Source organism: Notolepis coatsorum (assembly GCF_963971535.1).
Source record: "Notolepis coatsorum genome assembly, chromosome: 6".
Taxonomy (NCBI): Eukaryota; Metazoa; Chordata; class Actinopteri; order Aulopiformes; family Paralepididae; genus Notolepis; species Notolepis coatsorum.
Window position 1 is genome coordinate 108,360,233 of NC_140170.1, and position 26,739 is coordinate 108,386,971.

Sequence of the window (26,739 nt, forward strand, 5' to 3'; positions counted from 1 at the left end):
CTGCTTAGTAAAGTCTGTTATCACTGTGAGTGTGAGGGGTGAATGGGCTTTTTCGAATATCTTCAATAAATGATTATGTGCAAATGTAGCCTAACATAGGCAGATATATGAATCAACTGATACAAAAGTAAGCCTGATACATACTTATCTAGACATTTGACCCCACATGCTGTTGTTTGTCAAATCAAACGATGGACAAAGTTGTTGCCATTATGTAGAAACTGAATGAATGCGACACAAAAAATCTCCCATGCAAGGAGTGGGCATTTGATCTTGATTAATCCAACAAGATCATGCTACTTTTAAATGTCATTGTTAATGCGCCACCGTGGTCTCTCTCCCCTCTCTCCCTTTTCATGTTCACCCTGGGTGCTCAACGAGGAGGATACTAGCCAATCAGTGCTCAAGGAGTGGTTAGCCCTTCTGGCTGAACGAGGTTACCTTCTGGCGCAGAAAGTTGCAGAGAGCATCTACAGCCCTGACTGACTCCACTCACTCTGCAGCGTCTGCACCACTTCGTCCTTTTATTCCACATCGGCAACCATTTAAATTAACACCAGTGGAAAGGTGAATAGGTTATCTCGACAGATTCAAACATGCTGGCTTGTACGGAGATGATTACTATGTGCCTGCAGTCGGCGAAACAGAAGCATCTTCGCGCTCAGCATCAGCAGCCACTGCACATCCCTGAGCGCGGACTTCCAATCTTTAACGATGTGAGTGTATCGCAATTATTCTCTCGTATACGTTTTAAGTCCCAATATTGTTTTTCTAAACGACTGATAATTATTACCAAACACCACTAGTCTCATCCTTTAAAGTGGAAGTTGTCCCTTTTGTTAGAGACAGTTATTGATGGATGGGTAACTCAACTATAAAACATTTTTAATAGAACATGACCAACATATAACAATGTTATAAACACTTTAAGATAGGAGGTGAAAAACGTTGGCAGTATTTTAATCGACCCTGCTTCTCCCTCCCTCCCCGCAGAATATTCTAGAAAGTAACAGTGATAGGCCGATGAACATGACAATGAAAAGAAAATTTGTGTAAGGTATCACACAGCCAGGTATTATGCTATTCCCCCAAGCCCATATCACCCACTCAGACCACACCACCCACTCAGCCCAATTAGCTGGTATTTGACCATGTGTTGAGCTCCTGGTGTCCTTCCTGTGTGTGTGTGTGTGTGTGTGTGTGTGTGTGTGTGTGTTGGAGGAGAGAGTTACAGCTGTTGCCTCTGCATGATAGAGTAAGCTCTCGCAGCTGGACAGAATATGGGGGGGGGGGGGTTCTCTTTGCCTCCCTGCCCTGCATACACACACACAAATACACACACACACACACACACACACACACACACACACACACACAAAATACTGATGGAATAGACTACTAGAGCAAAGAGCTAAGAAGTATAATCTGTTTTGACACAATGTACTCTCTCTTTCTCTCTCTCTCTCTCTCTCTCTCTCTCTCTCTCTCTCTCTCTCTCTCTCTCTCTCTCTCTCTCTCTCTCGCTCTCTCTCTCTCTCTCTCTCTCTCTCTCTCTCTCTCTCTCTCTCTCTCTCTCTCTCTCTCTCTCTCTGCTCCAATGGATGGGGCTCTGACTTCATGAGATCATAAAAATGTTTGTGTGAGTTTTTTACACCCAAATGAGGTTTATATTATTCTAGCATTGCCAGAAGGTCTGAACCAGAATTAAAACTTAATTTGGGTGTAAGAGCTCACACAAACATTGTCCGGCCTCATAAAGCCAGAGCCCCATTTGTTGTCTATGAAGCAGCCACAGATTTTACATCCCATATTACAGCACCGACTGGAGGGTTCTCGCTCACAAATACTGAGTGAACCGTCCTGGGGCACAGGAAGAACATTGTGTGCATTCTTAAAATGGGTATCGTTCCATTATTCATTAAAATAATGTGCTCCTCGTATCCATCACCTTGTAGCTTGGTTAGTGGACTAATGAGGGGTCCAGGCTTTCACTAACTGCCCTGTTTTCTGTCTACTCTGCTGCTAGCGCCGGAGCCTACACTGGCCAATTAAATGCACACACTGTAGTAACTCCATTGGGTTGTGGTACAATACAATTTAGCATCTGTGTTGCCTGAGATGCATGAGAGCCACACATGCACGTGTCGTGCACACAAACACACACGCACACACACACACGCACACACGCACGCACGCACGCATGCACGCACGCACGCACACACACACACACACACACACACACACACACACACACACACACACACACACACACGACAGTTAATGAGGCAGACAATCGTTATTTTGGAGCTGAGACAAAACATAGTATTTTAGGCTGTTCTACAACATATCCCCCCTCTAGATAGACACAGTTGATAGACCACACTGAACTGGCCATGGCGATACCTTGGATACAGCACTACCGTAAGACTCTGAAGCTGGTGATTTATAGTGCACCATCCTGGTTCTGATTGCCTTGTTTGTTTCCTTCTTTCTTTTCATCTCAGCGAGTTAAGCCCAAGCTTGCTTTGCATAATGTCTTATTTATGTATCACTCTCTCGTCATTTCGTTCGGGCAAGGAGGGGCACGAAAGAGAGACGACAGTTGATGAAAATCTATTATCCCTTCTGTCTCCTTGTTTATGACTTACAACTGTGTTTCTTTACAAATGGGGTCCGTAGCCAGCGTTTTGTCGCCTCAAGGGATCGAAATTAGTCCCTGAATTGTTTTGGTAAAACTACTGATTGGTTTTGACAGGGGAACTATAATTTGATTTGCAATATGAAAATAGGTTGAATAGAAATATTGTTACTCCAAGGTGGTGTAAAGGCTATACATAAAAGAGTACTTTGTGTTAGATTAATCTTAAAGGGGAACTATCTTATAAATGGCCTTTTCCAGGGGTTTGCATTGTTTTCTAGCAATGTGGGGTTGTACCAACACTATGTCTCTAATTCTCATTTTGGTGTATTCCTCCAGTTCAGATGTCACGAGATCCTCCCCCACTGAACTAAGCCATTCTGAATTTACGCGTACCTCTGACGTGTAAGAATTCTCATCTGCATACCTAATGCCCCCTCTATGGTTGTAGCCACCGCCCACACTCAACCATTATTTTTTGCAGTACGCAAGCAAATGCGTGGAATTGAAGTTTAACAGTGAGTTAGCATTGGGTTAGTATTTAAAAACGTTATGAGCAAAACGGGCAAGATATGTTGTGCAGTTCCTGACTGCCAAGCAGCGAATACGTCCTTGCATTCATTTCCTGACGATGTCTTCATCCGCCAGCACTCGACTCGTTATTATTGGCGCATACACTCTATCAGATTTCTGTCATAAAATGATAAAGCGGACAGAAATGCGGGAACACACGAGCGCTCTCGGAGCGATCTCTCCTCTCTCTCTCCCTTTCTATCTCTCTCTCCCTCTCTCTATCTGTCTCTCCCTCTCTCTCTCTCTCTCCCTCTATCTCTCCCTCGCTCGCTCGTTCTTTCTCTCGCTCTCTCTTGTATCAGCACTTGCGTCACGTCAACCTGTTGCAAAATATCATACCGCACGCTCCCACGCGTATTCCGATCCGTGCAATAATATTCACAGGGGTATATATTGTCATTTGAAACAAGTTACCAATGCATTGTCCCGTGGGATTATGCCCCCACGCGGCAAAATTAATTAGTCCCTCTTAGGGGTGTAACGATGCATCGATTCTAATGTGTTAGATTTGATGCAACGATTTGAATATGTTAGAATCGATTATAATCGAAATGAATAAAAAAGATTAATACATTTTTTTATTTTATTTTTTTTTATGTTTTTTTTGTGTGTGTATTGTTTTTATTTACCTATAGTCCATTCATGCTGAGTGAATAAGTTCCCCCAGCCACATTTGGGGGGAATTAACTGATAGAAAATTAATCGAAAATGTATCGAAAATGTATCGAATCGAATCGTGGTCAAATGAAGAGATTTCATGATGCATTGAATCGTTGCCTGAAGAATCGTAATCGAATCGAATCGTTGTGAGGTCGAATCGTTACACCCCTAGTCCCTCTATCTCTCTCTCTCCCCCCAAAGTTATCTCCCAGTGCAGACTGTGGGTGACTGTCACTCAAAGCGCATTGCGAGTTTGGGCGGAGCCCAGCCAAAAACAGCTTGGAATCTGGAAGTGCAGAAAATGCTGCTCTAGAGTACTTATACAAAACAAAACAAACAGGAATTGTGTAAAATTGCCCAAATAGTGAAATAAATAGTAAGATAGTTCCCCTGGTATAACCTGGTATAGCTTGTGTCAAAATAATATTTTCCTGGGTCCCCTGGAGTCAAGTTGAGAACACTGATGGATGAAACAGCAGCACGGGTTGATATTTTGACAGATTGTCTTCTTTCTGACCAGGCCAAAAAGTGAACTTCATTAATGGAACATTCCCATTTTCTATAGTTCTGTAGAGATAAACAAACTGCACACAGAAGCGTCAAGAAAACGTGTAATAATAGGACAGTAAAGTGGGTGAGTTATTTGTAATATGAAACTGTAATCAGGCAGATTTGTTCTTAAGTGTGTCAGCGCTGTTCATGTAGAAATCATCACAACCCACCACGCTGGATGTACCTGATGGAATGTAATTTATATTAACATATCCTTGTCATGACATTATTGCAGTAGACAACTGCTGTTTTAGCCATTTTCACATCATAATGATCAAACCTATGGTTTTAAATGAAAGAGAGGGGTACAGAGATTAGCAGTGATATATAGTGATACATGAGGAAAAAAATGCAATGTCTCAAACAGTGTCTTCTTCAAAGACCAGAGGAGCGATTAGCGTCGGTGAAGCGTTGTCACATGTGTTTTTGCCTAATGATTTTGGTTTGTGTACGTGGGGGTTTCTACATAACCATGTCTAACTTAAGCCCTAAGTGTCTCTTTCTCTCTCTCTTTCTCTCTCCCCTCTCTCTTCCTTTTCCTCTCTCTCTTCCCCCCCCCCCCTGGAGCCTATAATAGACAACACTGGCCAATTAAATACACACACTGTAGTAACTCCATTGGTACAATTTGTCCCCACGAGATGACACACACACACGCACGCACGCACGCACGCACGCACGCACACACACACACACACACACACACACACACACACACACACACACACACACACACACACACACACACACACACACACACACACACACACACACACACACACACACACACACACACATTCTCTCTCTCTCTCTCTGGCAACACCTGCCATGGTGACATCAGAGCAGCGCCACTCTGGGAAGCAGGCCTGACCTTTTCAGGGCTCCCAGTAAATGATGCATTATCTTCTCCCGACACTGGATGGAGAGCCCAGAGACAGATATAAAGCTGGTTCTACAATAACAGCTCTTGATGGTTTGGGAAGCAACAATCTGGTTTAGATTGAATTTGAGATATAATGCCTGTGGGATGGGGGAAGGCTTGGAAATGTAATGCATTTGACACAGAGTGATAACCCTTTGCCTGAATGAAAAAAACAATTATAGTCACAGCAGAAGTCCTCTCTTGGCCTGGATTTATCCTACATTAGTACTGGAGGATTTTCAAAAAATGTCCCTTGAGAATGGAACAGCAGCATGGCAGTTGTTGTGGATATCGGAGCAAGAATGCGTGGGTCAAATAGTAGTTGGTTGTTACAAATGTTCTTAAATTTGTTAAAACAGGAGTTTGCCTGAGTTTGTCTTTATGTCTATATGTATGATGAATTGAAAATGGGGGACCCTGATGTAAACAAGACGAAAGTCTTTCTCTGGTCTGCATCCCCTTAACAATTGTGTGTATATTGAGCTGTACTGTATTGTACCCATTCTGCAATCTGTTAATACAATTTTCAATCAATCAATCAATCAATCAATCAATCAATCAATCAATCAATCAAGCCTAAGAAGACCCCCGAATTCATCTTGTGACTAGATTATATACCATGAGAGTGGGGACAGGTGATTTAAAGGGAGGGGGGGGGGGGGGGGGGGGTGACCAGAAGGAGGGAGGAGGGGTGTAGTGGGGGAAAGGGGGGATGGTGGAAGGTGGGTGTTACATAGGTAGACAGGATGTCGAGGTGGGAGACAAGGGAGACTGTTATGTCCAGACGGAGATGATTTTGGGTGTATCCGCCAAAGTATTTGATCGTATGCACATTTTGTCCACACGGAACTGCGTTCTGGGAGCCTGAATACAATATTTTCTGAGAACGGGTCCCAGAGTAAACAAATCTGAAGACGCCACACTTGCGCTCCCGTCTTTACAAGCATCTTTCCTGAACCGATGAAGCAATAGCCCACCTCTCCCTTAACCCGCATGCGCAAACCCAGCCAACAATCTCAACATTTGTATTCTAGACATTTTCAACAAGTCAAAGGAAGACACATATTAGCTAGGTTAACTAGCGTTAGCTCAAAAGCACAGAACCGGACGACACAAGTTGTTCCGCTAGCGATAACAACAATAACACTTCCAGTCGGGGGGTTTCAAAATAAAAGAGCGAAGTAAAACAGGAAAGATGTTTATTTTGTACATTTGTGGCAGCATTACAGCATTTTCAGTGGTTTCGTTTGGACGCACATATTTCTTGAGACGATTTCGTGTTTAGGGAAAACCTTTTTTTAATGAAAACGAAAAAGATCCGTTCCGTCTCCGTCTGGATGTGGCCTTAAAGGAAAACTCCAACATTTTGGGAAATTTGCTTATTTGCCATCTACCCTGGAGTTAGACAAGAAGATACATACCTTTTTTCTTCTCTGTGCATGCAGTAGGAGTAGGAAGACGCGCACCGTTAGCCTAGCTTAGCGTCAGTCACTGGAAGTAGGTTCCTCCATTAGCCTAGTTCCTAACGTCTTCCTACTCCTACTGCATGCACAGAGAATAAAAAGGTATGCATCTTCTTGTCTAACTCCAGGGTTCCCAAAATGTTGGAGTGTTAAGATACATACCTTTTTCTTCTCTGTGCATGCAGTAGGAGTAGGAAGACATGCACCGTTAGCCTAGCTTAGCGTCAGTCACTGGAAGTAGGTTCCTCCATTAGCCTAGTTCCCAACGTCTTCCTGCTCCTACTGCATGCACAGAGAAGAAAAAGGTATGTATCTTCTTGTCTAACTCCAGGGTAGATGGCAAATAAGCTAATTTCCCAAAATGTTGGAGTTTTCCTTTAACACTTTGAATGCCACGAGGTGGCGCCAGAGGTATCGCTTCAATGCCACCATCGGCGCCAATGTTACGCTTAATATTGCCTAATCTATGTTTTAAATTATGGCTATGTGTCTAATCTGCCCGTCGCTTATCAAAGAATCCTTTTCCAGTCAGTGCTGTCAAGGCAGATTGGTTTTTTATCGCTTCATTTCCATTTGAGAGCATTTTGAAAAGCACCCGTTTTGAGGTAAAAAACAGTTCATTCTGGACCATTCTATGATAATCGTCTTTTACTGGAATATTCCAGAACGTTGATATTCGTCGGCCTATTTATGAATCGTTTTCAAATAAACGCTAGATGATCAATATTATACGTGCACGCAAGCACATTCGAGCCGCGCACGGATAATCGCCGTGTTCATTTCCTCTTGGACTTTTACAGTGAAACCGAAAGAGCCCATTTCACAAAACAGCCTATATCTTCATCAAAATTAGTCTGATTATCCTAACACTGATAACATAGATTCCTTACCTGACATCAGATGGTATCCAACTGGTGTATTCCAATTCCTGATCACCATTCGAAAAAATCGATAAGTGTATGGATCCAACGTGTGTACAGCACAGTACATGATTCCGCGGGGCTGAGAGGCTCCAGAATGAACTGTGGTAACCCCGGCTGCATCAGTGGACTGGAAAATGTGGAGTACAGGATTTTTTCCCCCATCCATTTTCATTGAGTCCATTCCAAAATCCCTTATGTCATCTGGGAGACGATAGGGGGCGCTTTTTTCCACATCTGATCGCCGGCGGTGCTCGGGTATACTCGGGTAGGCTCGCGTGATGCAATATGATTTCAGATCGCTAAAAAAAGCAAAAAAAAATTAATTCCGAGAAATCTCGTGAGTGGCTTTCAACATAACTATCGGAAACCCGAGATATCTCGTGTGTGGCAGTGAAAGTGTTAAGGGGACAAATGGAGGGTATTGTATTAGGGGGGAGGGGGAGACCGTTTCTACCACACAGTACAGTAGAGCTTTGATTCTCTGCCCGAATCCGATTGGGCCCGACCCGCCGTGCTGCTGCCGTGGTTTGGGTAGACAGAACTAGCCTGTGCATGGCTTGGGAGAGCTCCATAATAGAGCTTTGATTCTGGACCCGATTGGGCCCGGCCAGGCCTGATTTCTTTGGGCCCGATCAAAGCTCTACAGTACAGTGAAAGTGAGACCATGGAGGGACTAATACCGTGGCTGTATTCTGCTCTCAAGTAGGCTGCCCATGATTTACTGTATCCCGGTGTGATGCGTAGGACGTTATTTGGTCAAAAATGTATTACTCTGATGCCATCAGCTGCATCTACTTTTACTTTATAGGCTTGAGAGCGTTCAATGATTTCTCTGTACACATTTTGTCCGTATGCCATTCTTCTTTTAGATTCTTGTAGAGTTTGACATGTGAATAGAAAATAAGCGGGCAGCTCTTCTTTTTTTTGCTGGCAGGGCTAAACAGATGCCGATTGAATCAGAGCCGATCACGACAAATGATAATTGATCGGTATTGATCGGTATCAGGTATATTAATAAAATTCACATCCTTTTTTTTTCAAAAGAATAAATTCATTAAAACTATTAAGGGAAAGCTGTGATGTAGGCAATTTCTTTCTTTAAGCTGAACTATTAAATTACCAAGCATATCCTACTTACATTGAAATGGTTTTACTAACTTTAATATACTTGAAGTGTGCACTGTGCTGCTATTATCTAGGACAATACAAATATCAGACCGGGACTCAGCTATTAAATTACTTCTTGTTTCATGCCAGCACTGAAAAGACTGCTCCCTGGTGGACTATTACTAACTGTAATAACTCATCATAATTCTAAAAGCTGGTAAATTATTTAGCTAAATTGCAAACTTGCAAGTAAACAAATCCTTTATATAATCGAAATGCATTGAATCTTCAGGTTCAGTTTCCGCATACGGTCTATCCTTGTATGAAAAGCTCGCTCAGTCATTGTTTTGTATTTTTTTGGTCTGCGCCTGGTGGTCAGCTCTTGTCATATCTTTTGAAAGTTCTTGCAGAAAACATATTTAGTAAAATACCGGTATCTCCACTTTTCCACGAGATTCACATGGACCACATTCTGTGTACATGACTGGATGGCAAACACATCAGCACCAATCACATGAAGACTTCCGCCAGATGCGTTTATAATTGCTCAATTGCCCCTTACTATATTTGTGATTAACGTACATTTGCATGTGACTGGTGCTGCAGTGTTTGCCATTATTGAATGTGGTCTGTGTGAATCTTGTGGAAAATGGGGGACCCCGATGTAAACAAGACAAACGTCTTTCTCTGGTCTGCATCCCCTTAACAATTGTGTGTATTGAGCCGTACTGTATTGTACCCATTCTGCAATCTGTTAAATAAAGTTTTCATTCATTCATTCATTCGCCTTCTTCTTTCTTTCAGATTTTCCGCCGAGCAGACAAGAACGGTGAGTAAACTATAAATGACATATTATAGGTTTAGTTGATGATTCATTTATAAGTGTGAGCTTGTAGTTTTCCCACGTTTATGCTGTTGCACTGTGTGTCTCATGTGACCCGGGTGGAGAGATAACAGATTTGCATGAATGACTCCAGAAGTGCAGCTTCTTCTTCTCTCTCCTCGTGCTCTGACGATTTATGATTTTCTTGCTCCAATTAGATTTATGTGGAGATGGTGGATTATCGCAGTGGTGTGTGGCTTTCTGTCGGCTTGGACACGGTTTACTTGTTGTGGATCCCAGTGTATGTTGTTCATGTTTTAATACGGGCTAAGCCAAGCTCCATTTTCGAAGAAATCATCTCTTGTTTTTGTGTTTGGAAGTGGAGCTGTGTGAACACACTGATAAGATCATTGATAAGTGTTTGTGTACACACACGCACACGTGTACTGTGTACACACACACACATAGCCACACACACACTAGGGTTGGGTGATTCATTGAGTTTCAATTTCAATTACGTGGCTTCCCACGATCATGACAACAAGATAATCGAGATAAAATGATTATTGTGCCACATGCTGTGTTGCTCTCATTTTCTCTTGTGTTGTAAATGCAGCACACCCTTCCTTCACAGCGCTGCTCTCAACAACACACTACACCACACACAACACACTACACCACACACAACACACTACACCACACAATACACTACACACAACACACTACACCACACATAACACACTACACACTACACCACAACTGTGACAGTCCTGACAGATCAGTTCACACTACACAACATTTGTTGTTGAAAATTTCATTTATTAGGATAAACCTCTTGAAAGTAGCCTCTATTTTTTGAGGGGGTCCCACAGCAACAATGACAAAACAAGGACTAAGACAAAAAACACAAAAACTCCAATCAAACAGAAAAAAACATTTAAACTACCAATCAACTACCGCCCAAACAGCAATCAGAAAATAGATCACCATTAAGGCAATGGCCACTGAAAGCATCAGTGAACGCACATGCAATCAGGCATGAGGAATGAGGATACTCTGGGAGTCTGGGATTGGATGAGTGCAGGTAAGTTATTTCAGTCAGAGGGAGCTTTGAACATAAAAGCTCTTTTCCCAATTTCATTGGTGACAGTAGAATAGGTATAAGGCACTAGAAACTGTTTTACTTGAAATGGACACATTTCAAGATGAGTTGATCAAATCAAATCAAATCAAATTTATTTGTAAGGCCCGACAACACATGTTAATGTCCCCATGGGCCGGACACGTTTTCTTTAAACAAGTCAAGAAGAAACATCACAATAAATCAAGAACAAAAGAAAAACACCATAAAGTCAAAAAAAATTAAATAAATAAAATAAATGCAACACTCCCAGACATACCCCACGCGAAGGTAAGGAAAAACTCACAAAAACCTAGCAATAGGAAAAAATGCACCACAGGCACTGTGGAGGAGAGAAACCTTAGAAGGGCCATTCAAGGGGGGATCTCCCTTCTTAGATGTCGGTGATAGTAGTGTTGCAATAAAACAGGCGAAACAGTTGGTAAGCAACTTCTGTGTGTCACAGATTATTTGAACGTTGATGGAGTGGTATTGCTTTCTGTTGAGATATGGAAACGCATCTGGGGAGGGTGCCTTGATGCGCACGTCCAAGGTGGATAGTACCTGGACATGTGGTGGCACAGGGTTTGAGCGTCTGGTCTGGCTCCTCAGTGCTGGCTCCAGGGTATTGCACAGGTCTTGGTAGGTACTGATCGCTCTCTGCGAATCGGTCCGCATGGTCGTGGTACTGGCACTCCCTCCTCAGTGCACGATCAGCGATATCTTCCAGCAGCAGTAGATATGCCATATTTTGTGTGTGTGTGTGTGTGTGTGTGTGTGTGTGTGTGTGTGTGTGTGTGTGTGTGTGTGTGTGTGTGTGTGTGTGTGTGTGTGTGTGTGTGTGTGTGTGTGTGTGTGTGTGTGTGTGTGTGTGTGTGTGTGTGTGTGTGTGTGTGTGTGTGTGTGTGTGTGTGTGTGTGTGTGTGTGTGTGTGTGTGTAGGCTTAGCGGTAATGGCATGTAGGTTACTCACCCTACTCATGCACAGTAGGCATCCACACTACACAGCATTTATAGACATAAAAAAAAGCTTCATGGCTCATCTCCTACTCTGGGTATTCAGTAGGTGGTGTCAATAGGGTGACCAGATGCAAAAAGTCCAAAAGTGGGACAACAGTAAGATTTTGGTGGGACAAAGTGGGACAACAGTACGATTTTGGTGGGACAAAGTGGGACTTACTTACTTACTTACTTACAGATAGATAATGTAACAATTTTTATTAGAATAACTGCCATGGTCTTCACTGAATAGATTTAAATCAAAGGTTAAAGGTTAAATCAAAATAAATACAAATTAAATACCACCTAACATCTGTTTTAAATATTCAAACGTCATCACTTGACAGGAATGTCTTGTGTTTGATATTCCCTGTTAACACAGAACTAGGGAAAACAGTGTAGTATAATACAAAAATAATAATACAAATAAATTGTGTTTCTATATTAGAATAACTGCCATGGTCTTCACCGAATAGATTTAAATCAAAGGTTAAAGGTTACCACAGTCGGCTGACCTGTATGAATGGGAGTGTTGTACTGTGTGATAGACACTTGTTATCTCAGCTGCAGTGACCTTGTCCGTCTGGCTATCATTGTTTGGTTTAAGAAGAAACATATCCATAGATCTGGATGTTTCTTTTTGGTGAGCCACTTTCAAGTGAGACTCACGTCCACTGTGGCGCTTCAAGTTGTATTCTCCTCCATGCGCAATTGAAAACGAACTATGACACAAAACACAGAAAGCCTGCTGCGGATTGCCATCTGCCTCACCCAGTCATGTGTCGTTTGCCAGTCTTGGTTGTAACTGCAGGTCCGTTTCTTTTTACTGCTTTCCATCTTGAACTAGTTTGCTTGTAATGTTGTTGTGTTTTTTTTTACCAATCAGATTTGCGATATGAGGTAGCGTCACGACTCAGTCTCAGTCACGTCACAAGCAGGCAAGCAGCACGCTAAAGTACTATAACCAATCAGAGCAATGTGTGTGGACAAGAGGCGGGTTGCTACGCTTACTGTAGGGAGGGGCTTTTAGACGCATGTTTTTTTTGGCTTCGAAAAGAGGGACATCCTCTCAATATGAGGGACGCGGGACATTTGGTCAAATGGTGGGACAGTACAACCAAAAGGGGGACACCTGGTCACCCTAGGTGTCAAAGAAGCAACTACCCATGTGACCTGAGCATACTAGTAAAATATATTTAAATATTCAATTGCAAATAGAATCAATTGTTGTTGATTTTTCTGGTAAATTAATAGTTTAGATTAATCAACTAATCAATAAAATAATCGACAGATTAATCAATAACAAAATAATCATTAGTGACAGCCCTATTAACAATTACGTTTTACATTTATAGTCATGACTCAAATAGGCATTGTAACACGAACACTGCAAATGACAGTGAATAAATAAATAAATCAGAACTAAACCCAATCGCCCGGATATAGCTATAGTGGAATAGACTGTATTAATATTCCATATACCGTCTTGTTCTATATTGTTATTATTTATTGTTGGTTTTATTTATTTCTTACATTGCTTAGTGCGCACATCGTACGAGCCAGTGGAGAAACATCTTACTGTTCACAAGGTGAACCCACACAATTGACAACAGACACAAAGGATAGGTTTTTTGTGCTCAGAAAACAAGTAATCAGAGCATACAGTACACACGCACATTTATTTTCCAGGTGCTGGGTTGAAAAATGTAATCTATGCAATTCAGACAGACTCACAACACTGTGGCAGCTCCCAATATCTTTCTTACTTTATTACATTAATGATTGAGGGCTGTCAATATTTTATCGCGATTAATCACACGATTGGCCATAGTTAACTGTGATAAATTGCATACTAATTGCACATTTTTTATCTGTTCAAAATGTACCTTAAAGGGCTATTTTTTAAATGTTGAATACTGTTATCAACATGGGAGTGGATAGATATGCTTGTTTTATGCAAATGTATGTTTATTAGATCAAATAAATAACCAAAATTACAAATATTGTCCAGAATGAAAGGTACTACATTTAGCATACAATAAATAGGCTATGCTGCAAATAATCATAACATGGCAAAGCCCAATAGGCAACAACAGCTATATTGACCTGCTAAATGTAACATTACTCAGTAATGTGAGTAGTTACACAATGTAGTGCCCAAATCTCATAAAGGTTCACTAAAACACCCCCTGTTTTTTAAGCATTAAAACCAAATGATGCAATGCATCCCTACAACAGACACAACAGGTACATTGGTAAGCAAAATGTTCTTCTACTATGTGCAATCAAAACAGTGTCGGCTCCCGCCTACCTCCGGTCAATGGTCACTTCTTCAATCAATATCTAATGAAAAATAAAGAATTACATTCTTACTGTCTTATACTATCATGCACTCTTCCTACTATACTAATATGTCTTACTACTATGCACTCAACACTGCAACACCCAAGTTTCAGCACTGTTTGATGATCATACTGTGTAACAGTACTGTATATCTGTATGTCGTGTATGTCATAAATCTTATGATGAATTGAAAATGGGGGACCCTGATGTAAACAAGACGATAGTCTTTCTCTGGTCTGAATCGTCTTAACAATTGTGTGTATTGAGTCGTACTGTATTGTACCCATTCTGCAATCTGTTAATAACATTTTCAATCAATCAATCAATCAAGCAATCAATCAATCAATCAATCAATCAATCAATCAATCAATCATTGTTACTCAGCTGTAAGAGTTGTACCCTTCCTGCTGACTTGTCGTAAATGTTTTTATGTAAATGTACAATATTGGAAAGTTCAAAAGCATGCCACAATCTTTTTTTTTCTCTTTTTTCTTTGATCTTTTTCCCCCTCCATTTTCCTCCGATTTTCTCCCATCCCAATGTTAGTCGTATGCCAATTCCCAATCCCCTTCCTGGTTGCTGCGCACTTACCCCCCACAGTCGGTCTGGGAGAGTGGAGGCTACCACGTGCTTCCTCCGACACACGTCCAGCCAATCACCGCTTCTTTTCACCTGGCAGCGCGGATATTCTCTGAGAGGGCGTAGCGTGTGGAAGGATCACACTATCCCACTCAGGTCCCATCCGCGCTTAGCAGGCGCCCCGACCAAACTGTAGGAGTCGCTGTTTACAACGACCCGGACCCACCCCGCCAGCTTCTCCCACCCTCTAATACTGCCAATTGTATTAGTGTGAACGGCCAGCCAAGCTGGTGACAACCCCGGAGCTGTGAGCTGGATTCAAACAGGCGAATCCTAGCGTCTCCGGGGTTGGTGACGAACGCAATCTCCGCTACGCCACCTAACCGCCCAAAGCATGCCACAATCTAATCATTTGATGGTCACACACACAAACAAAATAATGTTTGGTTATCAAAAATATAAAAAAAGAGAATATAGTGCTCAAGTGCTTAGAAACCAGCCACACAAACCCCAGCTTCTTGTGGTGGTCTGTGGTCCTCTCATAGATAAGCTACAGTTCATATACGCCTGTGGTTTCTCCCTCTGTATTTCCGAGTTGGACATTTGAACGCACTGAGGTCGTAATTCCGACCTCCAGCTTGGAAGAGAACATGATCTTCTATCACTCTCCTCACGTGTCCTCTTCTCTGTGTTGTGTGTTGTGCTCACGGTTGCACTCGGATATCCTAGTTAGGTAAAATAGCTGTTATCGAATCGTTGTCACCATGACGTTTCCCATGTGTAATGGTGCATATTGACAGATCCTGATCCACACATGACTTCATTTACCACACGTGTAAAGCTTAAAATAGCTTGTCGTGATATTGATTGAAAGGCTCCATTATGAAGGATTTACATCAATGTGGAATGATCCATAAAACAGTTTGTTGGAATTTGACGTCAAGTTTCAAGTTAGTTGTCATACAAAAATACAGAATACTTTTATATGAAATGCTTTTTTCTGTTCTGCTCCTGAGAGTGTGCTAGATAAAAATAAAATAGATAAGTATAAAATAGAAAGTCAAAAGTACGTAAACAAGTGTAAACAAAAGTGTTCAATATCCATATATACAATATACAATACAGAGTAGGAAAAAGAATTAGTAGCTGAGTTACAATACAATGCAGAAATGGGATGAGGTACAACTTAGGGTACGGTGCAATGAGGTATGAGTTGTAGTGCAAATCTCTTTACCAATAAATATAAAGTGTGTTAAAGTGTCTAAAGTGCTGTCGATGCTGAGGGGGCTGTAGTCCCTGACCCCCGACCTCCTAAAGTCCACAATCATCTCTTTTGTTTTGCTGACGTTCAGGGAGAGGCAGTTCTCCTGACACCACCGCGCCAGATTCTCTACCTCTTCCAGGTAGGCCCTCTCATCGTTTGCAGAGATCAGGCCCACCACTACTGTGTCGTCAGCAAATTTGATGATTGTGTTGTTGTTCCGCTGTGCCACACAGTCGTGTGTGTACAGCGAGTAGAGGAGGGGACTCAGAACACAGTCCTGGGGGGCCCCTATGTTGAGGGTGATGGATGAGGAGGTGCAGTTGCCTGCTCTCACCACCTGGGGTACAGGGATAATGGTGGACTTCTTCAGACAGGTGGGGATGACAGCCTGTTCTAAGGACAGGTTAAATATGTCAGTGAATACCGGGGCCAATTGGTCGGCACAGACATTTAGGACGCGGCCGGGGATATTGTCCGGTCCTGCTGCCTTCCTGATATTCCCCTTTTTAAAGGTCCTCCTCACCTCATGTTCTGTTATCCTGAACACTGAGGGCTAGATCCACAAATAATGGATTGCACGGTGCTAGTTGCAACCTACTTACAATTCATTATGAATTGAAAATGTGGGACCCTGGTGTAAACAAGACGAAAGTCTTTCTCTGGTCTACATCCCCTTAACAATTATTTTTTTCCATTCTTTGTGGATCTAGCCCTGAGTCTCCATCAGCAGTGCCCCCCCCTCCATTGCAGTGGTTTGTAGGCTGGTGTTGTTATTCACAGCCTCAAACCTCCATGTGCCTCTGCCTAGGCTACTGTCTCCGATTGCTGGAGGCTGCACTTAAACGTGGTCTGAATGAATTAATTAATGAAAACTTTATTTTGCAGAATGGGTACAATACAGTAAGGCTCAACACACACAATTGTTAAGGGGATGCAGACCAGAGAAAGACGTTTGTCTTGTTTACATCAGGGTCCCCCAATTTTCAATTCATAGTGACATTTATGACATACCCAACATACATGACATTTATGACATAGGGACATACATGACATACAGGTATATAGTACTGTTACATTTGTGACATAAATATACAGTACTGTTACCCATAGATCCTAACAGAGATTATATGATGGGGAGAAAATATATACATACGGTGGGGAGGAGACTATTTGGGGGGGGGGGGGGGGGGTTGGACCTTTACGGTGGCCAGTTTCTAATTGCAGCCTCCCGTATGTGCTATTTGAGAACGCGGTTTGAATGTGGGTAGGGATTCACATCTTTTTACGGCTGTGGGTAGGGCGTTCCACATTGTTGTGGCATAATTGCTAAATGTATTTAGTCCCTTGTTTGTGCCGAATCTGGGTTGCACATGATTTGTGGAACTCCCTCTGGTGTTGTGGGAAGTATTTCGACATGTACATGGGTACCTGTGTTTTGTAGTGTATCTTGTAGACCAGGCCCATTGCAAGTTGCTGTACTCTGTCGTCTACTCTAAGCCATCCTATGTAGTCAAAGTGGGCAGGGGTGAGGTGGGTTCTAGGAGTAAGGTCGAGTAGTAGTCTGACCAGTTTGTTTTGTGATGTTTGTAATCTTGTTTTTAGTGCCTTTGAGGTGCTTTGGTACCATGAGGTGCAAGCATAGTCGTAGTACCCTTGAATGAGTGCTTCTGCCAGAGTCTTCAGGGTATTCTTATTTACCAGAGAGGAGATCCGGTACAAGAATCTAGTTCGTTGGTTGACTTTTTTTATTACATTGGATGCCATTTTGTCACAGGAAAGATTTGCCTCTAGGATGGAACCCAGGTATGTAATTTCATCTTTCCTTGTGACAATATTGTCACCCACTGTAACTGAGAAGCCGTCGGTCTTGCTGAGTTTGTTATTTGATCCGAAGAGAATGGACTCTGTTTTCTGTTTTCTGAACGAATGGAGGCGTGATTTTATGCCGAAATGGATACCAAAATTGTGCTGGGTCAGCGAATCTGTTTTGACAGAGCCCCACCTGCAAGCAGGTTCCTAGAGCCATGACATGAACAAACAGGTGCACAAATTCACCTTCCGCCCAACAAAATTGCCAATCCGCCCATGGCTGGGACTCTGGGGCTACATAAAAGGAACCCAGAGAGAGAGAAAAGTGAAGTTGTTATGATGGTGTAAAAAGATAATATTACCATCCTGCATGATGGATCATTCACCATCCTTCCTCTTTTCATTTGTACCGTACTAAACTACACTGAGATGATGGTGCACAGTGGAAACTAAAGAGTGGCTGGCTCTGCGCTGACATGGCTGTCATCATACCTCAATGACCGCTCCTACCAAGTGTCATGGAGAGGGACCCTGTCGGCCACCCGCCCCCTGCGGACAGGTGTCCCCCAGGGCTCGGTTTTAGGACCCCTACTCTTCTCCCTCTACACTAAATCACTGGGTAACATTATCACGTCTCATGGCTTCTCCTACCATAGTTATGCAGACGATACTCAACTCTTCCTCTCCTTCCCTCCCTCAGATATCCACGTCTCTGAGCGGATCTCGGCCTGTCTGTCCGACATCTTTGCCTGGATGACGACCAACCACCTCAAACTGAACCTAAGCCAAACAGAATAGCTCCACCTGCCGGCCAAATCCTCCCCCCTGACCGACCTTTCCATCACAGTCGAGAATGCAGCTGTGACCGCGTCCCCGACCGCCAAGAACCTTGGTGTTGTCCTCGACGACCAGTTGAACTTCTCTGCTCACATCGCAGCGACAACCAGAACCTGCTGATTCCTCCTGAGCAACGTCAGAAGGATCCGCCACTTCCTGACAAAATAAGCCACCCAACTCCTCGTCCAATCAACAGTCATCTCCCGCCTCGACTACTGCAACGCACTGCTCGCTGGCCTCCCGGCCACTGCCACTAAGCATCTTCAACTCATTCAGAACGCAGCGGCCCGCCTGATCTCAAACCTACCGAAGTCGGCCCATGTCACCCCACTTCTTAGGGACCTGCACTGGCTCCCCATTGCTGCACGAATCCGCTTCAAGGCCCTCGACCTAGCATACCATGTGGCAAAGGGAACCGCTCCCGCCTACCTCTGGTCAATGGTCTCTAACTACACACCCTCAAGACCCCTACGCTCTGCATCTTCTGGCCGCCTCAGACCTACTCCTATCCAAGCTCCGGGAGGGTCATCAAAGAGAAGTCGCCTATTCTCAGTCCTTGCCCCACAATGGTGGAATGAACTACCCACCCCAGTTAAGACAGCCGAAACACGTCCAATCTTTCGCCGTCGACTAAAGACGCACTTCTTCAACCATTATCTGAATTAAAAAAAGAAAAAAAAATCTAACCCTAACTAACCGTACTGTCATGCACTTGTCCTAATAAACTAACCTACACTGTAGCACTCAACACTTTGATGAACATTGTTGCTCAGCTGATAGAGTTGTGCCCTTCCTGATGGCTTGTCGTACAGAACTTGTAAGTCGCTTTGGATAAAAGCGTCAGCTAAATGACTAAATGTAAATGTAAATGTAAATGTAACTAGAGGAGCAGCGCATGAGGTCCTTTAGACTGGAATTGTTTTGAATACATACAGTAGAGAAACCAGTAGCTCCAAGAGGTCTAGTTTTTTCAGTATTTCTTTTTACTACTTACCACTATTGTTATCGGCTGGACTTGGCTACGATAGTGGCCGGTGGAAACCTGGAACAGCTGATTTTACTACTCTCTCTACAGCAAGTGGCATTCAAGTCATATCTGACTTATTTTCAGTTGGTAACATGTGTACTTAAGTAAAAAAGTTACACATTTAAAAAGTTAAAAAGAAAAAAAGTAGCAGCAGTAACATAGATCAATAAGGTAATTGCGACTCATGAGCTGCTGCCCATGCCTGAGGTGTTAAACAGTCTGATGGCTGAGGGGACAAGTCCGTGAGCGCAGCAGGATGGGCCGTTCACTGTGGCTGCTCCTCTGTCCTGCCAGGGCGTGATGGAGGGTGTGGCTGCTCCTCTGTCCTCCTGCCAGGGTGTGATAGAGGAGTCGTGGCTGCTCCTCTGTCCTGCCAGGGTGTGATGGAGGGAGTGGCTGGTCCTCTGTCCTACCAGGGTGTGATGGAGGGAGTGGCTGCTCCTCTGTCCTACCAGGGTGTAATGGAGGGAGTGGCTGCTCCTCTGTCCTGCCGGCGCGTGATAGAGGGAGTGGCTGTCATTCTTCATAATGAATGAAGAATTCATGTTGGATCAGATGGAGACACCAGACAGCTGAAACGAGAGACAAGGGACTTCAGATGGAGACTAGAAAATATTTTGAATGTTTGTAAAAGAGAGTAAAGGAAGTGGAAGAAAGGATCGGAAAAATAAACCAGAAGAAATAAATTACAATTTGTATGTAATACAAGTGTTTACACATAAAAAAAATAATGAAATGTAAAAAGTTATAGATATGTAGGTTAAAAGGCACCATATACTAAAGACCTCACAGATGACCCTTTGAAAGCCATTCTAGAGTAGAGAGATGCTAAGAATATCAGCATCAGTAATGGTTAGATGTAGAGCCTTTCATGTAGTGCCCAAGAATCCACCCTAGCAGCGCTAAGAGACCGAGCTCTTGCTGGATCCCAGAAGTATTTACATGTCCTTGGAAATGTATAAACCATTTGGGACAAACAGACCAGCTCCTCAGCGGGGGAGTGACTGACCTTTTGAGAGATAAGTGTGTGGCCTACTTTGTGCCCTACTTACATTCTCTCATCATTCACTTACAGTACTCACATACTCATTCATTCACTCACTCACTGACAGTTCTCGTACACTCACGCAGTCACTCATTCACGCAGTCACTCATTCACGCAGTCACTCACTCACTCATTCACTCACTCACTCACTCACTCACTCACTCACTCACTCACTCACTCACTCACTCACTCACTTACACTCTTGTTTACTCTCCATCTGTGTTTTGTACTGTACATGTACTGCACCCAGATTGCAGTTTGTAAGAAAAAGAAAAAAAAAACGTGTGCATATTGCTTTTGACCCTCACATTTCAACCCACCTTTGTCCGTAGCAAAATGGGAATTCCTTTTTGTGTGGGTTGCGTTGTATGAATGCTTTAACCATTCACACTCCAGCTGAATTGATTTGGTTGAGATTGTTTCAAAGGTAACAAAAAAAACTGCTTCTTCTGTACCCCTAGATCAGTGGTGCCGAAAGCGGACGCAAACCCTATTGTTTATTTTAACACTTTGATTACCAGCAATGCGGTGCGCCTTACCCCCAGCACCCACTTCAATGATAGCGTTGTTAACGCATAATCTATGTCTTAAATTATGGCTATGTGTCTAATCTGCCCGTCGCTTATCAATGACTTGTTTGCAGTCAACATTGTCGAAACGGATTGTTTTTTAATCGGTTCATTTCCGTTTTATAGCATTTTGAAAAGCCCTCGTTTTCTTGAAAGTTTCAGGAAAATATTAAGATTCTGTTTTGGGAGACTGGGGTTCAACTCCCACTCGGGGCATCGAAGTTTGAGGTGACGTTGTCACAACCGTTACATATGGAACACATCTGTAAGGTTTTTTTCAATAAAATTCATTGTTATATATTTTTTATCAAGTACTTTGGTGCACCACTTTCTGCCCTTGCAAAGTCCAAGCTGTTTTTGGCTGGGCTCCTCCCATACTTGCAATGCGCTTTGAGTGACAGTCACCCACCTGCACTGGCAGATACCTTTGGTAGAGAGAGAGATAGAGAGGGAGAGAGAGAGAGGGAGAGAGAGAGAGAGAGAGAGAGAGAGGAAGAGACAGATAGAGAGAGTGAGAGAGAAGAGGCTCTCACACACGCAAGGCGTCAGCTGCCTGGCCAATTTGTGTGTGCGTGTCTCTGTGTGTTTTCATGTGTGTCTGTGTGTGTGCTGATGCATGGTTCTGTGGGACTAATTAATTTAGCCGCGGGGGGGCATAATCCCACGGAACAATGCATTGGCAACTTGAATTGACGTAAATTCAGAATGGCTTGGTTTAGTGGGGGAGGTTCTTGTCTCAGCTGAACTGGAGGAATGGGACTGGGTAGAAATTTCACATCTAGTCAGTGTTGGTACAACCCCACATTGCTAGAAAACAATGCAAACCACTGGAAAAGGCCATTTATAAGATAGGGAACATTTAAGAAAAAGATGAATTACCAATACTGTTATATTGAGTTTGGCTTCATAGAGGCAATGGAATGTGTCATTTGTTTGTTTGGAATGTGTCAATGTATTTCACAGGAGAGAAACTGTATTCAAAGAAAGCTATTAAAATAGTCTTTGAATCTAAATATACTTTATTTTTGTTGATTTTAAATTAATTACATGATTTTACTCAAGTAAATATCTGTTACAAGCTTCAGTCTTAAGTAGAAAAATGCAATTTTTTATCTAGATTAATTACAGAAAATTGTGAGATTAATTAGTTAAATTATTTCTATCTATTGACAGCACTATAATTAATCCAATCCAATCGACTTTATATATAGAACACATTTAAAAACAACAAAGTTGACCAAAGTGCTTTACAAATCCCACAACATAAGATACAAAAAAAATTATCTCGAAGCTTCAAATTAAAATCGATTCTCGGCCTGAAGCTTCAATGGCCAAAAAAAGCTTAGAAGGTCAGCCCTATTGCCTACATCCACTGTTATCTCCTTAAAGGCTCAGTTTTTCAGTTTGGAAGCTTGTGAAAACGTAGTGCATCCCACCCACACAGCAGATTTGAGGTATTTTTCTGTAGTTTGCTAGCTGACCAGAAAAAAAACAAGAAAGCACTGTCACACAATACAAAGCCAATGGAGGACGATGGAATGTTTTCCCCTCTGTGTGGTTTTTAACTGTTTGTGCTTTGTCTCTATTACTGAGAACAGATCCCATCCATTGTTTTCACTGAACAGTATAGACTTGGACAGACGGTCTGGGGTCACTGGACAAAAATGTATGAGCCTTGATTCCATTAGGGAGTCAGATCTAACAGGCTTCTAGGTGTCAGATTCAGCTCATCTAACCACTTCGCTTAGATTTCTGGCATGTTAGACACATTTCTTGGTATCAGATTTGTGTATGAGGGAAATTCTCAGATACCGGTACCTTAGCTTTGCCTGGTATCAAACAGATATCTGATATCAGTATTGGTATTTAATTGGTGCATCCCTAATGATAATAATCATAATGATTACAGTCACCAGTTGTTTGCCTGCCAAGATGTCTGCAATGGAATACTGTGAATATCTGTCTGTATTGTGTGATTCAAAACTGAAAAGCAATAGAAAAAACTGAAAGTTGTCATGGAAACAGCCATTAAAAGCTGAGATGTCTCAAATGAATCCCTTACTATCCATATTTCCCTGTTAGCATGGCATATTTCAAGTGTAAACAATTGACCTCAAACCTTTGACCTTTGGATAGGTAAAATAGCCTTAAATACTAAGAGTACATTATATAGACATGCGGTGAACAATTGAAGAGAGAGAGAGGTATCAGTCATTAGCTGCAAGCTAAGATGACAGCCACTCAACTCCCCGATCTGCTCCCCTTCACACCCAGAAGTTCTGCTAATGGTCACATCCTGTCCTGGTGTTTCTAAAAGCTCTGTCAGTCAATTTGATCCAAATATCAAGAACAAACAACACCTTAATTCCAATATCTATAGGACTTGATTAACAATGACTGTGTATGTGTCTTGTCAATGTAATGTCTTGTCTGTTTATTATTGTAATGTGTCCTATGTGGTGATGTCTTGTCTGTGTTGATATATTGTAATGTGTCCCATGTGGTGATGTCTTGTCTGTGTTTATTATTGTAATGTGTCCCATGTGGTGATGTCTTGTCTGTGTTGATATATTGTAATGTGTCCCATGTGGTGATGTCTTGTCTGTGTTGATATTGTAATGTGTCCCATGTGGTGATGTCTTGTCTGTGTTGATATTGTAACGTGTCCCATGTGGTGATGTCTTGTCATTAATGAACATAAACAAAGTCAGTAGTTTGGTGATATTACCTCTCTCTCTGTTTTTGTTAGGTTGTGCTTCTCTCTCTCTCTCTCTCTCTCTCTCTCTCTCTCTCTCTCTCTCTCTCTCTCTCTCTCTCTCTCTCTCCATATCTCCCCTGCATCGTGTTATTTGGAGAGTACTTAATTGGAATATCTTGATGCCATCTGACAGCATCATTAGTCATGGCCTCTGGATGACCGTAAAAGAGTAGGACTGTTCTCATGTTTGAGAGATCGAAATAGACAGATATCACTCCTTAGACAGACACGATTCCTCTTCAGGGTGGTACACAACAGTGGTAGAAGAAGTACACAGATCCATTACTTAAATAAAAGTAGAAATGCCCAGATAGAATGGTAAAGTCCTCCATTAAAAATTCGACTTAGGTAAAAGTGTAGAAGTATTTGATATTGGGAGTACTTGCACATCAAAAGTAAAAGTGCACAGTATGTATGACATTCTTGTATTCAAGTGCTTAGGAACATTAAACCCTTGATCCATCAACCAAGTTCATGTTTTCTATGCAAAATGTAGTAGGAGTAAAAAGTACAATATTTCCCTTGAATGAAAATACTTTCATATAAAGTACTTTGCTATTAGACTTTCCATCACTGGTACACAACCCAGCTTGATCTCTCTCTCTCTCTGCCAGAAGCTGAAGTCCTAAAGTGAACAGTGTACCAGGCCGCACTCAATACCTCTATGCTCAATGCTGACCCTCACAGTAATAATACATAAATTAAGCACACTCCAAACCCATGCCAATATGTTCTTTTTGGGTCAGCCTCTTATGGCAAAGAACACATTTGATTTAACCCAGAACTGTCAGAGAGAGTAGGCTCCCAGTAGTCATCATCAAAAAAAAGGATCAGAGAGCCACTAAGGACCAGAATGTGCGTTTGTCTGGTTTATGTGACACCCCAAAACATGGGAGGCCTTTCCAAAAGGAGGTCTCTGAGAGGATAAAACAGAGATGTGTGGGAGAGGGAGGCTGCTGTCTGATGATGCCTGAACCAACCACAGCAGGCAGCAAAATACAAGGAGGTTGACATGACCTAACCACACAACAGGCATAAAATACTGACTAACGGTGATAAGCAACAAGCAAATAGCTTCCTCCAACCCAATCTTTGCCAACTTTATTCTGGACACTTTATTGTGTATCAGATTTTCCTCAAACCTTTTCTTAGAGATGGTTCCTTTCAGCAGTGCCAGCTCAATCTTTTATCCTCTTTTTTTTATCAATTCTCTGAAGTCAGTACAATATGTGGCACAGAGCTGAATCAGACACACTGCCGTCAGGCAGAGATGCTATTGAACATGTAGAAGTGGCCCTCCCTGAAAGGCTTTCAAAAGACAAACAAACGTCCAGTTGGCAGTTTGGCATAGCTCGTTAGCCATTTGCTGTAAGTGGAGGAGCCGAGAGAGAGTGTGAGAGAGGCAGAAAAACTGAGGGAAGATAGAAAAAAAGGACAAAGAAAGACTTATAAAAAAAAAGAAACTAGTGGCAAGGGCCTTGTGTGTGGTCTCGGCCAGCATATAGCACATTCTACAATGGTGGACTGTGCCACGGAGGACCTTGGCTAAACAGATGGTCTTCAGACTTGTCCTTGACTTTCCAGCTTTCGCTGAATCGACCATGTGGAACTCTCTGTCATATTTCTGTTATTATTGTCTTTGTTTAGACCATTTGGGCAGTTTACAATGGTGGCACCGGTATTTATGAACTGTGGAGTGGCAGGTTGCCCTTCCTGGGGACTAGCCCTCCTATTCAGGGAATGCTTAGAGCTCAGGCCAAATGAAAAGTCCATCTGCTGATAATTCACACAAGAAGGACACAATAATGTCACAGCCAGATGTCTTTATATCTGTCTGTGTGTGACGTACGTGGGTTGGTCATTATCATTATTACTGTATTTGGAAGACCATGTGAACATCAGATTAGTATCATGAGTATGGGTTATGTTATTCTTGGTTGTGTGATGTGTCATCTTTTAATTCTGTTTCTTTTCTCTTTTCCCAGATACCACTCATCCTCCTGATTGAGCTGATTGCACCTGCTTGATTACCCCTGTGGGCAGTTAGTTGGATGAGTGGATATAACCTGGAAGATGGCACACACACGGGGCCCTCTTTGGAAGTCACTGCCACGTCTCAGAGTGGAGTGAGGAGGCTGCCTTCCCTCTTAGCTGTTGCGTTTGGAAATGATATAGTGGTGGCGGTATTAGTGACCACTGGGGTGTGGATCGATCCCAAATGGTGGTGGTGTTCTATGAAGGACACACAGTTCATTTGGTTATTGTTTGTTTGTCTGTATGTGTACCGTGTCTGTTCTCCCCTTACCTTTTTCCCTTTGTGTGATCTGGGTTGAAATCCCCACTAATAACATCCCCTTTTCCCCTTTGGGAACAGGCCGTGGGTTGGAAGCCCCACACATAATAAATCCGATTTACCATTTGAAAACGTCTTTGTTTACTATCTGCCTACCCGGGACTGTTTTGAAAAGCATTTTCTACTGAGGGGGTTGTTTCTGCTCATGTACCGCCTGCCCAGTTACTATCCTGTGTGGTCGTTAGACCTCTGTACATGACATGGGGGCTCGTTAGTTTGCGCAATTGTATAGTTCCTTGTTGGTATGTGACATGTGGACTTATCGATTGGAGCATGTCAGGTAGGTTGCATTTTTCTCATGGGTAAGGTATTGTGTTTCCATTGTCCGTGCTACACAGTTTGATTGATGTAAACCGTTCTTGTATGTGATGCTCTT

The 26,739-nt window shown here is 42.5% G+C and overlaps 1 protein-coding gene across 1 annotated transcript in view; it reads left to right on the forward strand.

The window, feature by feature from the left end:
• The first annotated feature begins 584 nt into the window (after positions 1-584).
• The window catches only part of necab3 (N-terminal EF-hand calcium binding protein 3), a 156,665-nt gene continuing 130,510 nt past the window's right edge, over positions 585-26,739 (forward strand). The window contains exons 1-2 of the mRNA XM_084316175.1: positions 585-716; positions 9,643-9,667. Coding sequence (XP_084172301.1) covers positions 597-716; positions 9,643-9,667 — 145 coding nt within the window. The 5' untranslated portion in view covers positions 585-596. The remainder of the gene's footprint in view (positions 717-9,642; positions 9,668-26,739) is intronic.